This window comes from Homalodisca vitripennis, chromosome 4, assembly GCF_021130785.1.
Source record: "Homalodisca vitripennis isolate AUS2020 chromosome 4, UT_GWSS_2.1, whole genome shotgun sequence".
In the NCBI taxonomy this organism is placed as follows: Eukaryota; Metazoa; Arthropoda; class Insecta; order Hemiptera; family Cicadellidae; genus Homalodisca; species Homalodisca vitripennis.
The window spans coordinates 105481980-105507618 of NC_060210.1; the positions used below are offsets into that span (position 1 = coordinate 105481980).

At 35.2% G+C, this 25639-nt stretch overlaps 1 protein-coding gene across 1 annotated transcript; it reads right to left on the reverse strand.

Moving 5' to 3' along the window:
- Positions 1-9782: 9782 nt before the first annotated feature.
- Positions 9783-16388, reverse strand: LOC124359889 (dynein light chain Tctex-type 1). Its single transcript, XM_046813006.1, has 3 exons — positions 16218-16388; positions 13186-13351; positions 9783-10084 (listed from the first exon to the last, which is right to left on the reverse strand). Exons 1-3 carry the CDS (start codon positions 16236-16238, stop codon positions 9936-9938), a joined length of 336 nt encoding a protein of 111 aa, XP_046668962.1. The 5' UTR covers positions 16239-16388; the 3' UTR covers positions 9783-9935.
- Between the last annotated feature and the right edge of the window lie 9251 nt (positions 16389-25639).

A 25639-nucleotide genomic window follows, 5' to 3' on the forward strand; every position in this document is an offset into this window, starting at 1 on the left:
TTATCTCCTTTGACACCATTTTCATATCATAAACTTAAAAAGCTGTTAACAGTATTAACTTTAAATAAAGTTTGTACAGATGAAGTGATTTTCAAATGCAGTATAAGTTCATAGGGCTTTTATCTCAGATTTAAAAAATATAATATTCCAGTCAAGTACTGTTACTTCCACCGCAGTAGGATGTTTACAATGGTATATCTACACCTAAGAAATATAATTTCTAATGTTATCCCACAGTGCTCAGCATCTGCAAATTAAGTTATATAGATTAATTGAGAAGTTTACTCAAATAGTGTCATAATTAACTTCGAAGTTTTGTGGTTTACTCGTACACAGCCAAGTTTGAATAGAACTTTAATTCAATTTAGAATTTTCTAAAGTCTCACTGTTATCCTGCAACCAACTGTTTGCCTGTTGATGTACACAACATGTAACTATAGCTACTGTAACATACTGATATCTATTTTTTAAGTAACTGAAATATTGACAACACTGAGATTTTAATTTCTCAATTAGAAGCGTATGTGAGACACAATCAAAGGCCTTGCTAAATTCACAAAAAGTGATTGCAGCAAAGTCCTTACCTTCATAGCAGTGTATAACCTTTTAAACTAATCATCAAAGCATAAATTGTTGAGAGCCCTTTGCGAAAACCATATTGAGAGCTTGATATTAATTTGTTGGATTCAAAATAAAACATTAATTGTTTAACTTATTATCTCCAACATTTTAGTTAGGATAGGTACCAGGACAATATGTCTGTACTAATCCTTTTGACCTTTTATGACCCTAGACAACACTATCCTAGAAGATGAACTACACACCCATAACATCCGAAGACTGCCACTTCCTGCAACACGTATCACACATAGCACTGCCACCTCAATTGACTTCATATGCACAAACATAATCAAGGACAACATTGGCACAGCCATACTTGAAACTGGACTTTCTGACCATACTGCTCAAATTATAAAAATATATGACTGGAGAGTAAACATCCCTCCACAGATCATTCTCAAGAGAAACTTTTGTTATTCTAATACAGACCAGATAAAATCTCTCCTAATGAATAAAAACTGGAATGCTGTCTATATGGCCCCAGATGCAGAGCAAGCATACAACATCTTTCATAGAACTCTCCAAGCAACGCTAGACATTGCCTGTCCTACTAAAAAATGTAGTCAAAAACACAAAAGGAAACATGTGTATTATGACAACAAGGCCAAAGACCTTAAAAATGACTTTCTAAAAGCCCTGCACAAATTTGAGACCACAGGAAATACCCAAGACAAAGAAGACATGGTGGTAAAAAAGAAAAATTATGATAAAAAACTTAGAGAAATAAGAAAAAATGCTAATGCTGACTTCATCAACTCGGCTGACAACTCTTTGGAATGTCCAAAGCTCTTTGGAATGTCATAAACAATGAAAGAAGAGGAAAACATCAACTACAGCCAAACATATGTCTCTCAGTGAATGGGAAACATGTGGACAACCCCACACAAACTGCAGACCACTTTAACACCTTCTTCACAGAAGTAGCAGAATTGACGCTGAAACAGAATAACTACTCCCCAGGGGACGCAGATGATAATGAAAATTACGAAACTCCACTTAACTATGTTGATAAATCTCTATATCTAACCCCAACATGCATCAATGAAGTACGGAACATCATAAATGCCCTAAAATCAAAATCTTCAAGTGGAGTGGATGAATATTCCTCTAAAATTGTGAAACACTGCTCTGAAGAGCTAATGCCGCCTTTAGTCAGCATAATTAATAAGTCCTTCAGCCTTGGTGAGTTCCCTACAGCCCTTAAGCTCTCTAAAGTATATCCCAAACATAAAAAAGGTTCAACACTGGAAGTCCAAAATTACCGTCCCATCTCTCTAATCTCAACATTCTCAAAAATCATAGAAAAAATAGCTTTACACAGACTCATGGCTCACCTAAAACAAGAAAATCTGATAACCGAAAAGCAACATGGATTTTTGAAAGGAAAATCAACCAGCTCTGCCATCATCAGCCTTGTTGAACATGTTATTGACCAAATAGACAAAGAACAATACGTATCTGCACTCTTTCTTGACTACAGCAAGGCGTTTGATTGCCTGGGCCACGACATCATCTCAAAGAAATTAACATCATTAGGAATCAGAGACACAGCTAACAAATGGTTTGTAAGTTACCTCACAGGCCGATCTCAAATAGTCGAGCTACAAACTACCATTTATGGTGTAACTACTTCACATCAATCCAATCCACTACCTGTTACCCGCGGAGTACCGCAAGGATCTGTTTTGGGCCCAGTTCTCTTTGTCTTATTTGTGAATGACTTCCCAGCTTATATACGTGATCACAATACCACTTGTGTGATGTATGCAGACGATACAACATTGTTGATTAAGAATGACTCTGCTGAAGGAGTGTACGAAAGTGCCACAAGCTCTCTCAGTAAAGCCCTCAATTACTGCAGAAGGAATGATCTAGCCATGAATCCATCGAAGACAGTTCACATCAACTTCAGCAAGAGGAAGGACCATATCCCTAACCCACTTGATGTATCAAGAAAAGACCATATCAAATTCCTTGGCGTAACTATTGACCACAAACTTACGTGGACTGAGCATGTAAACCAGGTTTGCAAAAAAAATCAGCACTGGTATATATGTAGTACGCCGAATAAAATGTATCGGCAACTTGGAGGCAGCAAAAACAGCTTACTATGCTTTGGTGGAAACTCATGTGAGGTATGGACTTGCTGTTTGGGGTGGATCCTCTGCAGGAAACCTGAACAGAGTACTACTCCTGCAGAAAAAAGCTATCCGAACCCTAGCGGAACTCGAACACCAACAGAGCTGCCGACAAGCGTTTAAAACCTTGGGAATTATGACAATTACTGCACTCTACATACAAGAAGTAATTTTGCATGTTGACCAACTGCATGTACAAACAGGAAAAACCCTTCATACACATAACACACGCCATGCAGGAAATTACACACTACCTCTACATCGGACATCACTTTTCGAGGAAAAACCATCCTACATTGGTAGGAAGCTGAGGAACCTCCTGCCACAAGCTGTGAAAAACCTCAAGGGAGCTGCCTTGAAAAGATGTCTTCACAACTTCCTGGTGGACCACCCAATATACACCATCGAAGAATTCACAGAAGTAAACAAGGAAGATTGGAGGCTCTGACATCTTGTATTGATTATTTATTAATATCAATTATGTAATTTGTTAACATTGTGACTCTATTACTGTTCTTGAAGAATATGTTAATAAAGAAATATTACTATGACTATGAAATATGACTATGACTATGACTATGTGTACAGGAAAGGCTTAATGCACTTTAATGTATCAGAAAACTGACCTTGAGTTAGACAACTATTTATTAGTATAGTCAAAGATGAAACAAGTAATAAATTGTATCCTTTACAAGCCTTCTCAGACAAACCTTAGTGACCTTTGCTAGTTAGCAATAACAAATTAATGACTTACAGCACCTAGTGCTTTTTTTCTACAATACGTTTAAAACTGAAGCTTGGCCAATCTTGTGGGTTTCCCTATTTTGTAAAAAAATAATTTACAAACTGTGTGATACTTACATTTAATCCTATATTATTTATTAATTAGTTGTTCAAACATCCGCTTAGCTTCACTCGCTAAATTAATAAAAAAATTATTAACATATTCACTCCCAGAGCTTACACAAGCTGACTACGTTGCTCATCCCAAGACTGGACACATTGTGCTGATTGGGAGCCAAAGTGTTAACAGTGTATACTATAACCAAGGTAGTGTTGATATTTAAATTTGTCTGAGTGAACAATGTACCGGTGTTGCTTTTTTTACTATTTCTAATAGTACCATTTAAACTTGACATAAAATCTTGATTTGATTTTCTCAAGGCGTCTCTTATTAATTTTACGCTGACTTTCAATGTTGTTCAAATGCTTCGAAATTCAACTGTGTTCATCATTACTATATGTACAACACACAGATAGAAAGGTTTTATTCTCTGTGGATGCAATTTTCTTTACTGAATGTCTTTGGTTTTACTTTGAACTTGCTTTTTTGTGGTTGTGCTCAATCTCATGAGTTCTTTTGTGTTTTTCACTTTATTTGGTGTTTCTTTTTGTCAATATACATATTGTTAAGATTTAGAAAATTAGAAAATGAGTAAAAGGAGATCACCTGTCAGTGAAGGGACATTGTTCAATATTCTTGTAGGAAGTGGTGTTGCCGTGAGAGATTACTCTTGATTCCTGGCTATGTTCCAAATGACCAATGAATGTAAACTCATCTTATTCTCAATGGACTGTAGAAGAATGTTTCAAAGATCAAATCGCTTTTGACGAAATACCAAGTCCAGAGCATTGCCAGACCCACATATTTCACTTTGCTTGTTTTTCACAATAGGCCTACTAAATACTTGTGTTCTTAGACCAGACCAGTATACCAGAGATTACATTCCATACCGTGGTCCAGTTTTATCACCAGGCTCTAGGGCATACGATTGGAAAAATGTTACGCTGTCAGAAATAAAAGCTGTCATAGTTACCATTATACATATGGGAATTGTAAAAACCCACAATCCAAAGAGAGCATAACTAGCTCTCTTTCATCATCTGGTTCAGACAATCTGACAATCTATAGCTGACAATCATTCGCTGCCAAATCCTGGTGAATTGAACTATGACCCGTGTGGTAAGTTCCTTCCTTTACTAAATCATGCAAAGAATTTTCAGGACCTACTACACTTCTCATCTTTAAATTTCAATTTTTGACAGTTTAATTGGAACAAAGAGCCACAGTTAAATACTCTAATATTTGCCAAATAAGCACAACCACCACTGGGGGATCAAAATTTGGATGTTTTGTGAGGTCACTGAGTATTGCCTATCATTTTTCTGCTACAAAGGAAGCAAACACACCCAAAGAAAAAGGCCTTGCATTCAACGTTGTAAAACATCTTTTAGAAGTAGGCCAGTTCCTTCACAAAAGTTAACATCTAATCTGCCCTTAGCTACATATATGACTGAAAATTTACATACATATCATACCTTGCGACGGAACTAAAAAGGAATTCCCCGTCAGCTATTAGAAAAATTTAAAGTTGGTTCAAACGTTTACTTGAGGAAGGACGATAAGCTGTGTTTGGGTTATCGTGAGAAGGCCTCTCAGAAACATCTTGTCTTGCTTCTTTCAACCAAAAAAAGGCAGTAACTCTGGAAGCAAGGAGGAATAAAAAGAATTAAGAAACCTACAAGATGAAATGTAAAATTATTGAACTGTATATACCATATGCATATGGGAGGCATCGTCTCAGATCAATGTCAAAGTAACTATACATAACTATCAAGTACTTGAAGAAGGTAGTTTTTAACAATTTCAGTAGAATGATTTTGAATGCTTACCTCTTATATAAAGAAATCAGTTCTGGTAAACAGATCATCATACTACAGTTTACAACTGTTATTATCGAGGACCTTGCCACCAATTGGTTTAGGGAGAAGAGTAGTGACCCAATTTTTGTAGGAGATGGAGGCATCTCAATTTGGACTTGAATCTCTTACCGATAGAATGTAAAAAAAAATACAGAGTTTGCAGCAAACAAAGCACAAGTACCGGAGGGAAAAGAAAGAGATCCAAGACTGTGTGCAAAAACTGCAAGAAAGGTGTTCATCCCACATGTTGTGGGGAACACAAGTGCTAATTTAGTAGGCCTTGTTAACAGTTTTTTTATAAATATTGATGTATGTGCCTTTTTAACTTTAAGTTTCAATTATGTATTCTTTTTTAAAATCAAGGAAAGGTATTTATAAAAAGTTATTAAATACACATTCACTATTACAATAAATGTGATCTTGAAATTTGAGGATATTGCAACGGTTAGATTATTCAGCTTAGCTTCAGTATTTTTCAAGGTATATTCCTAAACTTTTGGGGCTGTGTATATGTAATTATTGCAAAATAAATAAGTATAATTATGGTGGTGGTTTAATATTTGTATAGTTATTATATAATACAAACTCCATTTTTTTTTAATTTACAATTTTTTGTAATTACAGAAAAGTTTGAGTTATTTTTTATAGAAAAGTACAACTTATGAGGGGAAAACACAACCAGATTTATCAATTTATGATAGAAAATGATTAATCTATCATTTTTAATAAAAATAATTAAACTTTAGTCAATTTCGGCCCAGAATTTTTCAACATACTACACAAAAGTTCCCCGCAGTAAAAGGTTAGCAGATAAATAAGTAACTATTCTAAACTAAAACTAATACCTAAAACTATTCATTTTTTAAGTTGTAATATACATTAATAAACAATGAGACCCTCTTGAATCTCTTTCACATATTCCAAAAGTTACTTGATTTATACTTCGCCTAGGTTTTGACATTTTAGCATGTTCCATTTTATAGGGATCCTCCTCAGCAAAGTTTTAATCCCTCTTACCAAGGCAGAATTCATCTTATACATTTGAGACCCTGAACTGTTTAAATTTCCCATGTGCAGAACACTTTTTATCAAATATTTATTCCTTCTCGTGGTTATATTGTCCTACATAGACATTGCTTGACTAGAAATCAACAAAGCACTCTGTCTGTAAGCATGTCGATACTTGAGATTGCTGTATATTGAAGACTTCTATAGTAATGTTCATATGTCGAGGTAAGAACATATGGATTTTCAGCCAACATGAAAATGTACCATAATTTTCCTCAAAACTACAAAATCTTAAATTCCAAATGCAAGCAGAATTTAAGATTCAGGTGGTAAGTATAGATAAACTATTACCCATGATAAATTATATAGAATCTTTTTACTGCACCTGGGTGATTGACATTACTTAATATATTTAACCCTAGATTACTTATGTGTCGTAAAAATTACGACTCGACGTTTCCAAAAATGCTGTATCTAGACAAATAGCGCGCCCCCCGCCCCCCCACTCCTAGTACCTTCCTCCCGCCAGTAGACAACACCAGTCGCGGAGTGGCACGCCAACCGGTCAGTTCTATCATTACGCATTTATATCTGTCTCGTCAATTTGACGACACTTAAGTAGTAACGTAACTTTTTTCCCTGAAAGTTGTTGATTGTTTTTATCCTGTTAGATTGGTTTTATTTCATAGTATACGCGTTTTAGCAGTAATTATTTGTAGTTAATTTTAGTAGTTAGTTTTTCCAAGTTGTAAATATCAGTTTTCATACACCATGGGTGATGAAAACGACCGTGTGTGAGTGCACAAATAAGGAAATATTTAGAAGAGGATAGTGATCCTGACAGTGAAAATGGTGGCAAGAAGATATTTTAGAGACCGATGACGTGGAAAGCACTGACGCAGACGACACGGATGCTGATGAAACTTACCAACCTCCTCTACGGGACCGGAAGCGAGTTTACGTGAGTGAATCGTCTAATAGTGACATTGAGGTTCAGTCGGTTACAAGTAAAAAACGACGTAGGCCTAAAAGTTTGCCTTTACGTCAATCATCTGATAACGGCCCAGTACCTAAAACTAATTCACTAGACCTACCTAATACTGACTCTCCAGCTACTGCAGGTAGCTCAGCTTCTCCTGATGTTCCTCCTAATGATGACTTACTTAGGCCTATACCAAACACACATAATAAAAACTCCGAAACGTTGCCTAGCCCTGAACGACCTACACCTGACCAACCTACGCCTGGTCAACTTATGCCTGATCAACCAATTTCTGATCAACCTACGCCTGATCCACATCTGTTCATCCCCAATGCCAGACTTATCCGAGCTAAGAATGGCCATGTGTGGAACACTCGACCTCAGCCTAACAATACTCGAACACCAATGAGAAACCTCGTTTTCTCAAGACAAGAGGTTGTTGGTAATGCCCGTAACTCTATTTTACCCTTGTCTTGTTTTATGGAAATTTTTGATGAACATATGTTCAATACAGTTGTCAGATATACCAACGAAGAAATTGAGCGGGTGAGTAACAACTACAATGACCCTACAATAAATACCATTCAACCTACTAACTTAGATGAAATGAAAGCTTTTGTCGGACTCCTTATAAACTCTGCATGGAGCAAAGACAACCATCTTGCTGCAAGAGAGATGTTCGACAGTGAATGGAGTGGCTCCAGGTACAAGTGTGTAATGACTTGCGATCGTTTTCAGTTTCTAATACTTTGTCTTAGATTTGACGACAAAGTAACGCGCAATGAGCGCAAACGCACTGACCCTTTTGCTCCAATACGAGATGTGTGGGAAGCATTTATTTTGAACTGCCGAACAAAGTATAAGCCAGGCAGCTACGTAACGATTGATGAGCAGCTCCTTGCGTTTCGTGGGAAATGTCCTTTTAGGATGTACATTCCTAACAAGCCCGCCAAATATGGGATCAAACTTGTATGTTGCTGTGACAACACTACATACTACATGATTGATAGTGAACCAGATTTGGGAAAGAAAACTCTCACAGGAAACCAGCTGGCAGCTGATTACTTTGTGAAAAAGTTGACAACAAGCATCCAGGGCTCTAACAGAAGTGTAACCACTGACAACTGGTTCACGAACGTCTAGCTGGCAGAGGACTTGTTGCAGGATCCCTTCAAATTGACAACTGTTGGGACAATCCGTCTAAAAAGAAAAGGTGTCCCAAGTGAGCTTGGAAATCGAAAAGAAAAGCCTGTAGAGTCATCGATGTTTCTCTTTGACCGAGAGACAACTTTGGTTTCTTACAAACCTAAACGAAACAAGGTAGTAGTACTCTTATCTACCATGCACAGTGGTCCGACACTTAATTCCAACACAAAGAAACCTGAAATTATCCACACATACAACTCAACAAAAGGAGCAGTTGATACGCTAGACAAAATGTGTGGAGACATGTCATGCAGTAGAAAAACCCGTCGATGGCCCCTCTGCATTTTTTTATGGCATATTGAACATTGCCTTTGTGAACTCATATGTGATTTACTGCATGAACAATCTTCGGCTGGAAAACAAACCACTCCAAAGAAAAGCTTACATGAAGCAGTTGTGTAAGGAGCTAACAGAACCACATATGAGATCGCGCCTTCAAATACCTCAACTGAGGAGGAACACTCGAACTGAAATTTGTGAGCTGCTTGGAATTGCAGTAGCACCACAAGCCCCAAGAGCTCAAGGAGCCAGAAAAACATGTTTTTACTGTCCAGCTGCCCTCAGAAGAATGACTACTACATATTGTGTTCACTGCGGCCATCCAATATGTGGACAGCACCGGGCCGTATGCTGCTTAGACTGTGACAAATAAGTACCCAATGAACTTAAAACCTAATGTTTATCAATCTACCTAAACAATAAATACAAATGTAAAAATTTTTCCAATACCAATAAAGTAGTCTCCAACTTGTATATTTTGATATAAATGTGTGTTTAATTCAATATAACAATTTTCTTGTATACAACTTTTTTTTTCAAACCCTGTATTTTGAAAATGTTTGTCAAATCTAGGTACGAAATGAATTTTTTTTCACAGGATGTGGCAATGATAAACCTTTCAAAATTTTTTCACCAAAGCTTTAAGAGTTGTAAACCAACACAGGAATATTTATATAATTAAAAAACATGTTTAAGGCCTTATATAAAAAAAAATATATGTGAGTCGTCAAAATTACGACACTTAAGTAATAATGTAACAATAAAAAGGCTTAAGTAATCTAGGGTTAAAACTAGAATATCATTTCAATACCTACAGTTTGGAATCATATGTGAACACATACAAAGTTGATACAATAAATAGTTTAATAACACAATTTAAATTTAAATGATTACATACTATTAGTAGTATTAAATTATTGCAATAATAAAGTTAATTATAATACAACCAAATTTAAGCTTGAACAGACGATAATATATAAGGGCACTGTGGAATGTGCTCAGATGCTGAGGCCAAACACAGACACTATGCAGTACATGGTTTTATTCTCCCAACGCACAGTACAACTGCCATCTGTGGTGTTGTCCCAGTAGCAGCTACTGGCGGTGTGCAGACCAGCACCATTCTTCTGCATTATTGTACACGTTACTGTAACAATACACACCAACATCTTTATTCTGACAATAAACACAGAGGCTATGCAGTACATGGTTTTATTCTCCCAACGCACAGTACAACTGCCATCTGTGGTGTTGTCCCAGTAGCAGCTACTGGCGGTGTGCAGACCAGCACCATTCTTCTGCATTATTGTACACGATACTGTAACAATACACACCAACATCTTTATTCTGACAATAAACACAGAGGCTATGCAGTACATGGTTTTGTTCTCTCAACGCACAGTACAACTGCCATCTGTGGTGTTGTCCCAGCAACATCTTTATTCTGACAATAAACACAGAGGCTATGCAGTACATGGTTTTGTTCTCTCAACGCACAGTACAACTGCCATCTGTGGTGTTGTCCTAGTAGCAGCTACTGGCGGTGTGCAGACCAGCACCATTCTTCTGCATTATTGTACACGTTACTGTAACAATACACACCAACATCTTTATTCTGACAATAAACACAGACACTATGCAGTACATGGTTTTATTCTCTCCCAACGCACAGTACAACTGCCATCTGTGGTGTTGTCCCAGTAGCAGCTACTGGCGGTGTGCAGACCAGCACCATTCTTCTGCATTATTGTACACGTTACTGTAACAATACACACCAACATCTTTATTCTGACAATAAACACAGAGGCTATGCAGTACATGGTTTTATTCTCCCAACGCACAGTACAACTGCCATCTGTGGTGTTGTCCCAGTAGCAGCTACTGGCGGTGTGCAGACCAGCACCATTCTTCTGCATTATTGTACACGTTACTGTAACAATACACACCAACATCTTTATTCTGACAATAAACACAGAGGCTATGCAGTACATGGTTTTATTCTCCCAACGCACAGTACAACTGCCATCTGTGGTGTTGTCCCAGTAGCAGCTACTGGCGGTGTGCAGACCGGCATCATTCTTCTGCATTATTGTACACGTTACCGTAATAATACACACCAACGTCTCTATTCTGACAATATAAACAGAGACTGTTTAGTACATGGTTATGTTCTCTCAATGCACAATACAACTGCCATCTGTGGTGTTGTCCCAGTAGCAATTAATTTGTCATTAATATCAATGTACTGGGTTGAGATAGAAAGCTCTAGTTTCCACTGTTCTTTTATCAACACCTTTCAAATGAGGTGTCGCTTAATGGATCTTCTTTACATTTACAAATTTTGGGGAAATTGGAAAAGTTATAACAGTGACTAAAAATAAAGAATCTTGGAACACTGGAATAAAGTTTAATTAACTATCTATCACTGGTAAATAAATACAAATTTTTCAATATTTATTTTTTATTGCAAGTCCTTTCAGAATCAATGATTCCAACATCAGGCACTCACAAAATGTGTTTATTTACCAGTGATAGTTAATTAAAGTGACTAAAAAGGTTACTTCTATTTCCTAGAAAGATGTCCTGAGTTTCATCCCTCATCTTTATCCATCACAAACTAAACAGAGCATACCCATTCTTTTAACTCAAACTGTATACATATATTTTCTTCATCTGAACAAGGCTAACACAACTTATGATTACACTAGAAATATTTTAGACCAAATTATAGGAGCTGAAAGTACAAGGTCTTTGACCGAAATAGATTTCTAAGTTATACTTCAAAGGGATTCATAGGTTTTGTATATATTTCCCTATGTTATTTAACTTTTGAATATCTTAACCGGGGACACTGAAATAATAAGTATCCAATATTCATATGGGTACTTATAACTATGTCATAAATGCTTTCCCTAAAAAAGTTATGCTTTTTGATTTTGAAAATAGTGCGTGAAGTCATGTGTAACTACTAGTATTCAAATATGAATGTCTATTTGTATAGGATGTTTGTCCTTATATCACAACTGAACCGATTGAGTGAAATACTGGAATAACATACACCCCTATTAACATTTCAAGATTACTATAGGACTCCACCGACTTGCAATTAAATCCACAAAGATGTTGAGAGAGGTTTGAGTTTGGTGGTGAAGGTTAGTTCTTACGCTGCGAGGACGTCATGACTCCCAACTATCATTTAAGAGTCACACTGCATCTAAACATTGTTAATGTGTAATTTACATTTTGAAATGTATAGGCCATGCTGGAGAACCATCTTTAGTCATCTAATATAAAAGCAAAATTGATAAAAAAAAACATTAACAGTGGTAGATGTTAATGAGAAACGTATAATATGCAGAAATGGTCAGACAGGTGTTGGTAAGGAATGCTTTACTGATCTGCTTTTACTTTTTGGATAGTTTTAATTTCTTCTTAAAAATGCACCCATCACAAACACTTTTTAAACAATATGTCCAAGAAATAATTGCTAAAACACACAAATCAAAATAAGAGAATGTATTGAACAATTAAGAGTTATTTGACATCACCATTACGTCACCAAATACTTAACACCATGACCAAATACAGCATTATCAATTTAAAGCTTAAAGTTTTAAAACTTATATTATATGGCAAAGTTTTTAATATCACCTCATACCTCCTTGTATACAGGAAGTGTTAAAAATTTTAAAGGTAATATCTGAAATTTGAATTTTTAATATCAACCATTGAGTCACATTTAGAGTGTATTACGATCAAAAACTAATAGATGATTTAAGCCTTGTTACTGGAACTAATTTTGATGATTTATAATTTTTGACAATCACTCTGAAAATGAATACAGTAGCAGTAGATGCCAACTTTAAACATTGTGGCACAGCAGTAAGGCATTAATAAACAATGTAAATGCTAACTAATATTTTAACATGTACATATTTTTAAGCACTTCTCATTTATTTTTCTTAAGAGTATTTTTGTCCTAAAAACTGCCTTACCATCACCAAAATCAATAGGTGTCTTACTTGCATAGAAATAAATTTGCACATTTTGAAGATCAAAAGTTGTGTGGACAGCTCGATAGACTGATGTAGCTATCTTTTCCAGCAAATAACTAGCAGGGAAGGCTTTAATTACCTCTAATTAATAGTTTATTGCATGCATCAATTTTATTTAAAAGTGCTGAAAATAACACTGCTACATTACTAATGTAAATATCTGCAACTTATTACAAAATCTCTCTAAACTTACCTATATATTTAAAAGGTTTTTGTAGTTTAGTAAGAGCTGCAAGACAAGCATCAACAACCGATGATGTCCATTGGTTCACTTTACTTTGTTGATATGTATTACCTCCTATGGTTTCTTCAATAGCATCTTTGATAATGTTGCTCACTTCATCAACAACAAAGAGGCTCTGAAAAAATATATCTTTGTAATAGGAACTGAGTAGGTTATTATATCACACTTTAAATTGGCATCACTTCAATACCCGTGATTAGTACAATAATATGACCAGACACGTTAAACTTTATGTACTTTAGCTATTTATACGTTAACATACACACTCATTTATTTCCCAAAAAACTTAACCCTTTAAATGGCAAGTTTTCAACAATCCTGCTGTTATAGGCTACTGCCTGATTATTTCCGGCACACAGAGCTGCTCCACAGTTAGCACAAATGTAGCGTGTTTTATGCCCACCCTGATCAACTTTAGCAATATCTTCATTTACCAAACTACCATCTGAATATTCTGATTTGTCACATCAGGCTGGGGTTGGTAAATTGAGTCCGCATTCTGATCTCCATCATTCTCAGAAAAGATTAAACTGCTCAATGCTTAACACACAACGCATTCGGACAAACCTAAAATTGATAAATCGTTCTTATTACAACTAATTCTTGCCATACCAACTGAACTGTAATCAGAAGAAAACAAACTTGCAGTAGCAACTTCAAAAACACAATTGAAAATAAAACTAGAAAACAATAACGTCCAGGTAAAATTTCACCATATGCTTTCAAGATAGTTACATAGTTGACTGTTGGGAGTATATTAGCAGGACTACTGTCGATTTGCAGCAGTTCATATAGGTACTACTACAGGTCAATGTGTATCCTTACTAATTGTCTGGGTTTTAAACAACTGATGATGTGGTACTTCCTAAAGAGAGTATTGTCTGGAACTGTGACATGAATGATGAAACTTCGGAAATTATAAGGTTAAAGGTCGAGGTGGCAAATCACGAATTTGACGTTATCAACGTATTCTGCTCATCCTCCTGAACAAAAAATATATATGGTTTTATGGGGTGCAAATGACAAATAACATGATTTTAGTTTGTTTTAATGTTTTGTTTGTGTGCTGTGTCTGGATATCTGTAAATATTATCTGCGGGTGGGACTGATAGCGTATCTGTTATCTTAGCGCTCTGGGGCAGTAAAGTACCTATCAGTAAAATATCAAATTCTAGAGGGGCTGATCAGAAATATAAATTGAATTGTAATGGAAAGGCAATTATGTACCTTGTAAAAATCTTAATAAATCATGAATACCCCTAATATAAATAGGTATATAAATGGACATTAATAGAGAACACTATTAGTGTGTTCCACAGAATGTATAGAAACTAAATAATCTCGTTTCGGTCGAAATGTAACTTCTTAACATGCCCGACAAAACACTCCGACACACCAATTCACTACGATTGGTCGAACTAGTGGATGGTTGATCCATGATCTTCACGCACTTACTCGATCCAAACTACAGTACACGATATATAGCGAAGCACTGACTTCTGCCCCGGAGCGTTCAAATAACAGATACGCTATCAGTCCCAGCCGCAGATAATATTTACGACACACCAGTCCACTACGATTGGTCGAACTATATTTATTGGGTAAATCTTAAGATCAGCGACTACCGCTCCAATCGCAGTAATTTTTTGCATACTAACACAGGTTAACGTAATTTCACAAAAAAAATAGTCCCGATTATCGCTAACATATAAAAACCAGTTTTTCGGCAGTAAAATGTTGGCAATACAAAACACATAAATAACAAGATTTTCGACTATCAAACTAAAAACAATGGCCGACCATGGTCGTTTTGATGAGTTGACAGTAGTCATGTCACAGGAAAGTTTCCGATTGGCCGGGCGGGTCACGTGACCTATAGGAGCTTCAATTGACCGCCAGATGTAAACAAACAAAAACACATGGACAAGGAATAATTAGTGAAGTTATTGACATGGCGTGCGATGGTTCTTGTCACACGCTAAAAAGACCCTAGCTTGCCTATTCAAAACTCAGATCACGCGATGCTTGCCCGCTGTGCAGCGCTTTGCGCTGCTTGCTCTTTTAGAAAAAAATTAACTCGAGCTTGCAAAGTCCAAGCCCAGATCACGCCATGACTGCTTACACACACAAAACTCAGACATAACTAATGCAGGTTTCATTACAGGCAAAAGATAAGCGGCGCGCGTTTATCACTGATAAGATAAGACAAGTTTATACTAGAAGTAGTACCTGGACTACTGCTCTACGAACTAATAAGACCAAAAAAACGAATGCACTGTCAGTCAGGTTTTTTTTAATTTTATAGTTTTCAAAATTCTTTTTGGGGAGGGGAATAAACGGCTACGGCGATAATCGGGACAATTTTTTTCAGTGAAATTACGTTAACCTATGTTAGAATGCAAAAAATTACGGCGATCGGAGCGGTAGTTGCTGATCTTAAGATTTACCATTTATTGCTCAGGAGGATGAGCAGAATACGTTGATAACGTCAAATCCGTGATTTGCCACCTCGACCTTTAATCTTATAATTTCCGAATAGAAAAATAATTAAAAAGTTGGTGCGGATGATATGGTTATTGTTCAAATCAATTAGCCTACTATTGGTTGATTAGATCATTGGGTATAATAAATATTGTTTGACAATTTCAATATTAAAAAACTGGGTCCGCTTATCATTCTCTACCCCCGCACTACCTAAATTAATTTCTAGTCAAACATAAAAACACCTCTACACCCTATTATAATTTTCCAAATCCTAGGTTATGGAACTCAACCATGATTAAAAGATTATTTCAATCAGTGAAAGTATTATATATTTAATACTAATTTGCTCTTAATACCGACATATGAAATAAAAGGTGTTACTTAGGTATGCTCATTAAGTGTAAACTAGGCTGGCCTGATCCTGTTCACAAGATAGCTAACCTAAATGTCACAGAATTTTAGTTAGGCCTAATCAACAAAAATAAAAACATTCTTACTTCTTCTCCTAAGTCTTCCATGGCTTGCTGGATACTCTAATCCATAAAAATAAACAACGGGAAAAAAATTAAATTTCCGTTAGGGGACTAAAAGTTTCAAACTAAATTCTTTACTTAAAAATTAGTATGATGATTGTCCTGTCTGTCTTTAAACACAACACAATGTTACCAACTTAACGATTTCAAATGTAAGAAACTATTTTTTTTTAATCTAGTTTGTCATTATGATCGGCTAGTCAAATAAAAACATGCAGCCGCGTAGTACACTTTGTTCGTGGTTGCCTTCCCAAAATTTAAAAGTTATACATTTAATCGCAAGTCGCAGATTGTCCAAAGTTTCAGATCACGTTGATCGATCTGTGACGTGATCTGAGGTCGGGAAAATACCGATTTGAAATGCTCTGGCCATCAGTGCGGGGTTCGTTGGCATCCACGGTTCAAGTTTAGATCACGTAAATTCTCGTGAATGTTATCTTTAACTTTGGTACTACTAGCAACATATTTATGATAAAATAATCTAAATGTATTTACATCGCGTAATAACAATACAAGATGGCAATGAATACAGTACTGGTGGTGCAGTGAGGTTAAGATTTATTTAGTTCTATGTGTCTTGTAATCATGTATACTCAGTCTGCCTACTATTTGCAGTAATTAACCTTTATTTTCACTAATATTTTTCAGTTTATCACTACTAATTTCTCGTAATAAATCACAGTCAATCATTAAAATTGACCACATCCTCTAGTGATGGCATACGATATTTAATTGACACCAAATTCACGATAGGTAGATTTGATTGTTTGGCTACTAACGCCACAAACAAAAGGAATATTGCTGCTAACTTTACGAATAGAGTGTCATATTACCGCTCCCTCATGAATGAGACGTGACTTTCGCGCTGACTTGACGAATCAGACTCATTTTAATGATACAACTTCATGATTTGTATTTCACATTGCCGCTATCTTTACGAACAATATTTTACGCATGAAGTCAATTTTATTTGCCGGTTTTCTGCTTTGCATCTAGCCTTCAAGATTTATGTAACCACTTTATGTAATTAATTCATTTTTGTATGAAGAACCCACGTCCTAGTTTGAACGCATGCTTACTACGGTGGATTGAGTTGTTGTAGTGATTGAGAATGACTCATTGCTGTTATTATTTAATCATATCAATTAAAATAAATCATGCCCAATTCTAAAACTCAGAAAAATTAGATATGCCCTGTCTGCTGTAAATATGTTATCGACAAGTGTATCACGTGCAATGGCCAAAGCTCGTTGTGGTTTCACCCGTGGTGTATGAATCTGAACAAAACCGAATATGCAAAATTTGCCAGCGATATCAACAAAAAAAGGAACTTTGACAGAGCAGCTGATTGTGATGTGTCTGCTTCCATAGGACAAGCTTCCGGGGCTGACCCTAGCTGTGCTGAAATTCTAGAGAAGTTGGCAGCTCTTCCTATGAAAGAGGACTTAAAATCTGACATTCATAATGCAGTAAATGTTGCATTGTGAAACTTTACGATCAAGTAACCACCTTCGAACCGAGGCTTGCCAATGTCAAAGCTAAAGTAAAGTCTTTAGAGGAATCCAAAAAAATTGGCTCTTCAACATTATATGAGAGCGTCTTTTCTTGAAGATATAAATAAAAAATTAAAGAGAGCAAAGTTGTGATAATTTTTAATATTCCTGAATCATGTAACCCGAATAATAATAACAAGAAGACTCATGGCAGATCAAAGATCAATATTTCTCTCAATATCTGGTAGTGTTTAAGATGAATACACAACTTCCCTTCTCATTTGGAAGAAGACTTCCAATGAGCTACGCATATCAAGCTAATTCTCAAAAACAAAGATCAAAGGATTTGCTCTTTTAAAAAACTTCAGTTCAAAAAACTTGCAAGCCTTGGATCAAGATATATTTTAGAAGTAATACAGGTATCTCCAGTAACAAAACCCCACAAGAAATTACTTACTTAAAGAATCTAAGAGAGGGACTGGGAACTCAAATGAAAGCAGGAGAGCCTGAACTTACTATCAAATTTATAACTGGCATCCCCAAAATTTTTAGTGCATAAAACTATTTGAATTCAACGCTCATAATTCATTGAGAATTCTTTATAAACGTTTTAACGGCCTCAAAAGCAATTTGGGTGATCCTTTAGGTACTTGTACTGCTGACCTTGTTGTACTTACAGAAATGGGCTGACTACTCTGACATATTGTTATTCTGAACTTGGCAGTCTTAACTACAGAATTTTCATATGTGATATAAAATATCTAACTACCGGTGTCAAGATGAGTGGCAAAAGTGTCATAGCCGTGAAGAACAGTATCTCGGTTCATGTGGTTGGAATGGATTCGGTCTTTTAGTGTATTATTGTTACGTTAGATCTCAATCACCGCAAGAAGTTACTATTGCTTGCGTTTATATCCCCTATAACATGTCTAGTGAAATTTACGAAAATATTAATGCAGTAGAGGAGGAAGCAATAATCACGGTGCTCTTACTGGCGTTATTCTTTTGGGCGACTTTAACATTACACAGGTTGATTTGAGAGAGGTTGATCCTTTGTGTCCTACAAAGCAGTCTCTACTGATTCAGCGACTTGGCTATTGGCTTAAATCTTACACGATTTAATTACAGAAATATTTTATTGGATTTGGTATTCTCAGACACAAGTCTCAATGTGGTAACAGGCTCTCTGCCCTTATTACCTATTGATCTCACCATCCACCTTTATCCATCACAGCTCCATTGAGCTCTTCAGTATCAAGTGGTATCCATTGTTCCTGGTTTTCGTGGACATAACTTGGAGCAAACTCTTGCTGACCTGCAGTCAATGGACCTTACTGGTGGTGACGTTTAAAACCTTGTGCAGTTAGATCTGATCATCTGTTTTTAAATTCACACCAACTAAGAAACTGCAGGCATCGAGGTCCCATGATGGTTTTCCCATGAGTTGTAACAACTCACGATCACAAAGAGTGCTTCACAGGAATTACAAAGAGGCTTGAACAAGACTTCATATGCTGAGTTCTGCAGAACAAGAACACAATGCCACTTCACTCAAGACACTGGTTTCAAGCGTATGTTCCACATGTCCAGGAGGATGCTGGCACCAATTCCAAAATCCAATTTTTCGAGTCTTTTAAAGAATTTGCAGAGATAACCCTGTACCCTCCACCCTGAAGTTGGATCATCGTATTACTTCAGACTCAAACAACATGTGTGAAATATACTCATCATTATTCTCATACTTATACTGATCTATCATCTATGCTGGAAGAATCTAATTTTCGCTGTATATCTTTTTGCCAAGTCACAGCCTAAGTAGTCCAACAATTCCTCAGTTGCCTGGATCCTAACAATGACTGTACCAGACAATATTCCTCCGAGCATGCAGAAGCAATGTTGATTTTTCATTTCTGAGTTATTGGCCATACTCTTTTAACATGTCAATTTGTACTGGAATCTTTCCAGATACACTCAAGCTAGGTCATGTGGTGCCAATATTAAAATCTGGTTAAAAGGAAGATGTGAATTATAAACCGGTTGTTTATTGTCTGCTTGGCTAAGATCTTCGAGAAGCTTGTCCTGTTGAACATCTCACCTCTTAACAAAAACATAATTTCACTAGATCAGCATGGTTTTTGTAAAAATATGTCCACTGCCACTAATTTGGTTTCTTTACAGGATGTAATAGTCAGTTCCTTTGTTGAATATTCACAAACCGATGTTATAAAGGGTGTTCATTTGAAAACTTCAAACTCATATTAAAAGACTCACAAGTATCACAATTCTGTAAACGGGAGTGTACAGCACTAATGGGGGGAACAAAACAAAAAATTATTTTCAAAATGAGGGTGCTCATCCCAATACCCAAATTTTTGAAATGGCAACTAATACCTTTGACACCTCAAATTGCAACTCATAAAAAAATACTGTATTTTGGTAAAAATATTGAAATCGGCCAAGTCGTTTGCTATCAGCAGCCAATATTTTAATTTCTTACACAACAATTATTAGTCTACAAACTACTGTACTACTCCTAATAATGCCAATAACAACAAAATTACTCACTGAATACTGTTGTAAATCCTTTGTAAACTTCAAATCAAATTATGTTCTATCTTAAATTCAAAGTAGCATTAGATTATATAAGTGTTATCTGTTTCTTGTCATGTTTTCTTATTAATTATTTATTATGCTGTTATTGTTATTTATGGTAACTTATGTCTTAACTTTAATCAAACCTTGTTACTTGTCATCTCAGTGTGCATGTTATGTAATTTAAACAGTATCTTGCCATTTGTCAGTACATGTTATTGTTATTAGTTGTGAAAAAGGTTATGAATTAAACAAAAAAATAAGTAGTAGATATAGACAAGTGGCCTTCTTCTCGCCGACATTCCTTCTTTTTGGAAGACAGAACCGATCAATATAATGAAATGAAATATTGACATGAAATAAGATACAGTATGCTCTTTCTAATGTAGTTTTTTCAGGATCCAAGTAAGAAAAAAATACTCCTAAAATAGTGACCTCCAGTGCTGTTGTTAAGGTAGACAGAGTGTTGTGGCTGCTCCAGGCCTCGTTCTCAGGAAGGCCTTAAATCTACCTACCTATGAGTATCCTTCAGACAGATTGCTGAAAACATTGTAAATGCAATAATAATATGTGTAAATAACGTTAAGTTTTTTTGAAATAATAATTTATTATTCATTAAAATCCCAACAAAGAAAAATTTAGTTGTTATTCTAATTCATTTATTTCCTGCTAGACGGACATTTTATTTAATTTACATTATTAGGCCTATAATAACTTTAAGAATAAACTTTATTTTTATTATTCTAGGTTATGTTATATAACACTCAGTTCTTTTTACAAACCTACAAGAAAATGACAAACTCAAAACTACACCAACCCGAATGTAAGTTTTGTATGTATACAACCTCTTTTCAGACTGTAAGAGATTAAACTTTTTCTTCGTCAAAGTTCTTAAAACGACGATTTTCAGGTATAATTTTTGGAGTAGGACCTCCGAACCCACACTCTTTGAGGAGTATCCATACCCCCAAACCTACCAGTAATCATAGTTCAAGAAAACCTCACAAAAATGTTTTACTCCAGGCCTCACATTTTCCAAGATGGCTCTGAAAGTACCATTACTATTTGCAGTACACTACAATAATCAAACGCTGTATACTTAATATTTTCTAAAATCACAGGTTATCTTATTTCCTGTTTCTTTATTGGTAAATATATCAATTAATGCAATATAAATTTAGATAGGCATTATACTACTGATAAAATGCTATACACTCTATTTTTTTCTTCGCAATGACATCGGTTCGTTATGCCTGCTATAATGCCATTAGCACATTTTGTGTGACAACCAGTCCTTTTCTTCTTCATTTACTTCTATTCTGTGCCACAATAACAGAGCAGTTGATTTCAATTGTCTAATATGTAGACATTCACAGCATTAACTCACATTTTTGTAGCAAAATTTGATTTAACAATAGCATTTTTAATGCATTAAATTATTTGATTTCGTCATTGGAGTCATAACTTTCTATTTTTACGAACTAAAAATACTGCTCTAAAAAGGGAGTGATGCACTTTTTAGGCAAATGACTCCTTATATTATGCTGATTAAGAATATAATTATGTATGCCAAAATTGAGCCTTACATGCTAATCACCATAACAAAAGCTTTGAGGAATAATATGAATTTAAAGCTCTAAGCAAAATTAAACCTTGTGAAAATAGCTCATGATACAATTTGAATCTAAGGAATTATGGATGTGGCACATGAGCTCATATTAAAATCTAAATCATAAGGACTTAACATTTGCAAAATTATTGTTTTCCACTTTAATCCATAGATTTGCATCTAGTAAATTTACCCAAATATAAATCTGTATTATATTATTTAGATTTAAAATTAACAACTTATCAAAATTTGTTTGATTAAAACAAAAATAAACCTTGCAGAAGAAAAGATCCTTCAAGATAAAATAAAGCAAATATATCCAAAGGTCTGATCACAAATGATAAGGATATTGAAAACAACAGAAACATTGAAAGGGTCATAATTCTATCTGTATTTGGACCATTTCTTCAATATTTAGATGATGATATAACTTTAGAAATGTTTCGGTTGATAACAAAATACGTGTTTCTTAAAATTGGCTGCGGAATCCATAGAAAAGAATTTTGGAATTGGTGTTATTAATTGGTAAATTTAGTCATAACCTAATCATCTACACATTACTGCATTTTGATGATTTAAATTTAAATATTGGGTATGGGATTCATTACTGCTTTTGGCATTTGGTGCTGAGTAATGTGCAATGATCTATTGTCGCACTGTGCATGTACTTGGACCACTTTGAAAAGCTAGTGTTGCACTATTTTGTTTGTTATTGCCCTGTTACAAACAAATGGTTAATTCAATATTAGAGATCTTTGTAAAGTAAAACGTATGAATGCACTGACGGAACTGAAAGTTCAGTAGATAATTATTATTCTTTATTTTGGCTATTGACTATTGGTTAGAAACCATAATAGACCCACAATAAAGTAAACATAATTTATAAAATTAAAATATATAAATAAAAACATACACCTTATTTTTTTTGCTAGATTCTAGTGCTCTTAATAATTTCTTGTTCAGGAGGAACATAAGCCTTTATGAAGGGACAGTGAAATTGCTGTTCCACTGCATTCACTCTTTTATTAGAACATAAAATTTCCATATATCATGTATATTAAGTAATTTTCCTCCAGAAAAAGGATAATTTCCAGACCAACTGAAACGTGTCACAGTAACTCCAGTCTCAAAGAGATACAAAAATCAATTAGAAAGTTATCATCCTATTTATATTTTATTTTATTTTAATATTAGACAGTGTTTTGAAAGAACAATTAACAAGATATTTTGAAGTCACTACTGAAGTGCATAGAACAATACTCAAAAGTCAGACTGTTTTACACTTTTCAGCATTCTCAACCTCCTTTAGATCTCATAATACAGGTGACCCCATACATCATGAGCAGTTTAAAATATTTCTATATTATAAAATCAACTTTACACATCTTTTGAACTCTCTGTGTGTTCATCTGCATCGAAAAAGCTTCATAACATGTTTGGAGACAACTTGTACTTGTACTTATTAAAAATACTAAATAATTTTTTTAGCACCACTTAGGTAAGTCCAGACAAAAAATTTCAAATTAACATTTTTATTTGTTGATTTAAAAATTAAATTACATGAAATACAAATTTTGAAATATAACTTCACTAACAAAAAAGACAGCATATTTTGCACGTAGCACAGTAAATGTCTACTAAACATAATACTTTAAATTTTTAATAACATTTGACATATATATATATATATATATATATATATTTCAATAAAGATTGAATCACAAAAAGTACTTGCTCCACTGAGACTCGACCTGTGTCTCTCACTTGTCGGGTTAGTGTGCTATCACTACTCTGGTAATATATATATATACTAGCTGTTTCCCGCGGCTTCGCACGCTTTTCGTAAGTTTTGCCCGCGTATGAGCATTTCTGGTTGAAGTAAATTATATTTCCAACCCCGATGTAGATTTTACCTTGATGTCACGATCAAGAAAATATGTCAAAAATGTATTGTACATGCATAATGTATTTTATTACAAAGTGGTCTACCACTCAACCTTTAAGTTCAACCAAAAATTTAGTTTAGACAATTATACATCATAACTTAGCGCCTTCAAATAGTGTTTCACTGTTTAATATACGTATCTATCTCGTAATTGCAGGTTATAATGTGCAGGCGCTTTGAAAACTTTTCTTCATTTTATTCGTTTATATTCACCGAATAATTCAGATAATAACTATCCTATCTTCTAAGTTAGACTAAATTACGGATACATGTGAAATTTGATTGAAATTGGTTCAGTCGTTTTGGAGTTTATTGGCAACATACATCGTGACTCAAGATTTTTATATATATATAAGATATACACGAGGTATGGCTATTAAATAAAAGGACTGATATTGTAAAAAAATGTATTTTCATTTTAAACATAATTACTTATTATCACCTTCAATATACACCCCTTCTCTATCCCTGCAACGCTCCATGCAAATTTTCCATTGTTGGAAACAATGCTGAAAGTCATCTTCTGTCAACTCTTTCAGGAGTCTTGCCGCTTTTTCTTGAACAGCTTCTACGGATTCAAATCTCGTACCTTTCAATGCAGATTTCACCTTAGGGAAAAGATAAAAGTCGCATGGTGCTAGGTCTGGCGAGTAAGGTGGATGTTCTAACACTGGGATGCTGTACTTGGTCAGGAACCGCTTGACAGATAACGCGGAATGAGCTGGTGCATTGTCTTGGTGCAAAATCCATGATTTGTCCTTCCACATTTCGGGTTGTTTTTTTCTTACTCTTTCACGTAGTTTATTAAGTACCTCAAGATAGTAATGTTGATTAATTGTTTGACCTTCAGAAACCCAGTGAAAAAAACATTCATCATTGCTTTAAATTTTGACTTGCTCATTCTTGCTTTTTTGGCTCTCGGTGAAGTTGAGGTCTTCCAATGCATGGATTGGCGCTTCATTTCCGGATCGTAAGTAAAAAACCATGATTCATCACATGTTATTATTCTTTCCAATAAATTTGGGTCATTTTCAATGGCATTCAAAGTGTCAGTACAAACATTTTTACGAGCTACTTGTTGATCAATCGTAAGAATTTTTGGTACCATTTTTGCACACACTTTTCGCATGTTCAAATTGTCATGTAAACTTTGCCGTACACATTCTTTATCAATGCCTACAGATTCAGCAACTGCACGACTGCTTAATCGTCGATCAAACCAAATCAAATTAGCAACTTTTTCGACATTGTCTTCCGTTTTTTATGTTGAAGGACGACCTGACCGCAAATTATCTTCCACGTCTTGTCAACCATCTTGAAAACGCTTAAACCATTCAAAAACACGAGTCCGCGATAAACATTCACTGACATACACTTCTTTTAGTAAATTATAGGTTTCGGTAGCGGTTTTTCCAAGTTTAATGTGAAATTTAATAACAATTCGTTGCTCTATTATTACGCTAACCATTTTTCTGGCAAAACAAAATAACAACACTTACATAAATGAAGGTTATGACACAACGATGTTGTTTACAGAAACGAGACTAACTGCATTCTGAAGAGGAAGTCTCAACTACACAGCTGTTGGTCATTGTTGGTTGGCGCATGCGCACTCGTTCCACTGCAGCGTCAGTCCCGTTATTTAATAGCCATACCTCGTAAAACAGTTAGACTTTTTAGGTACCCCATACCATAGGTACATGACGATTGTACATGAAGAATGATTAAAAGTGATAAACAATCGTAG

Coding starts and splice junctions, on each gene's coding strand:
- LOC124359889 (XM_046813006.1), bottom strand. CDS start 16,238: ATGGAAGACTTAGGAGAAGAA. Junction 13,352..16,217: donor TGGAAGACTTAGGAGAAGAA/GTAAGAATGTTT, acceptor ATATTTTTTCAG/AGCCTCTTTGTTGTTGATGA. Junction 10,085..13,185: donor AAAACCTTTTAAATATATAG/GTAAGTTTAGAG, acceptor GTATTGTTACAG/TAACGTGTACAATAATGCAG.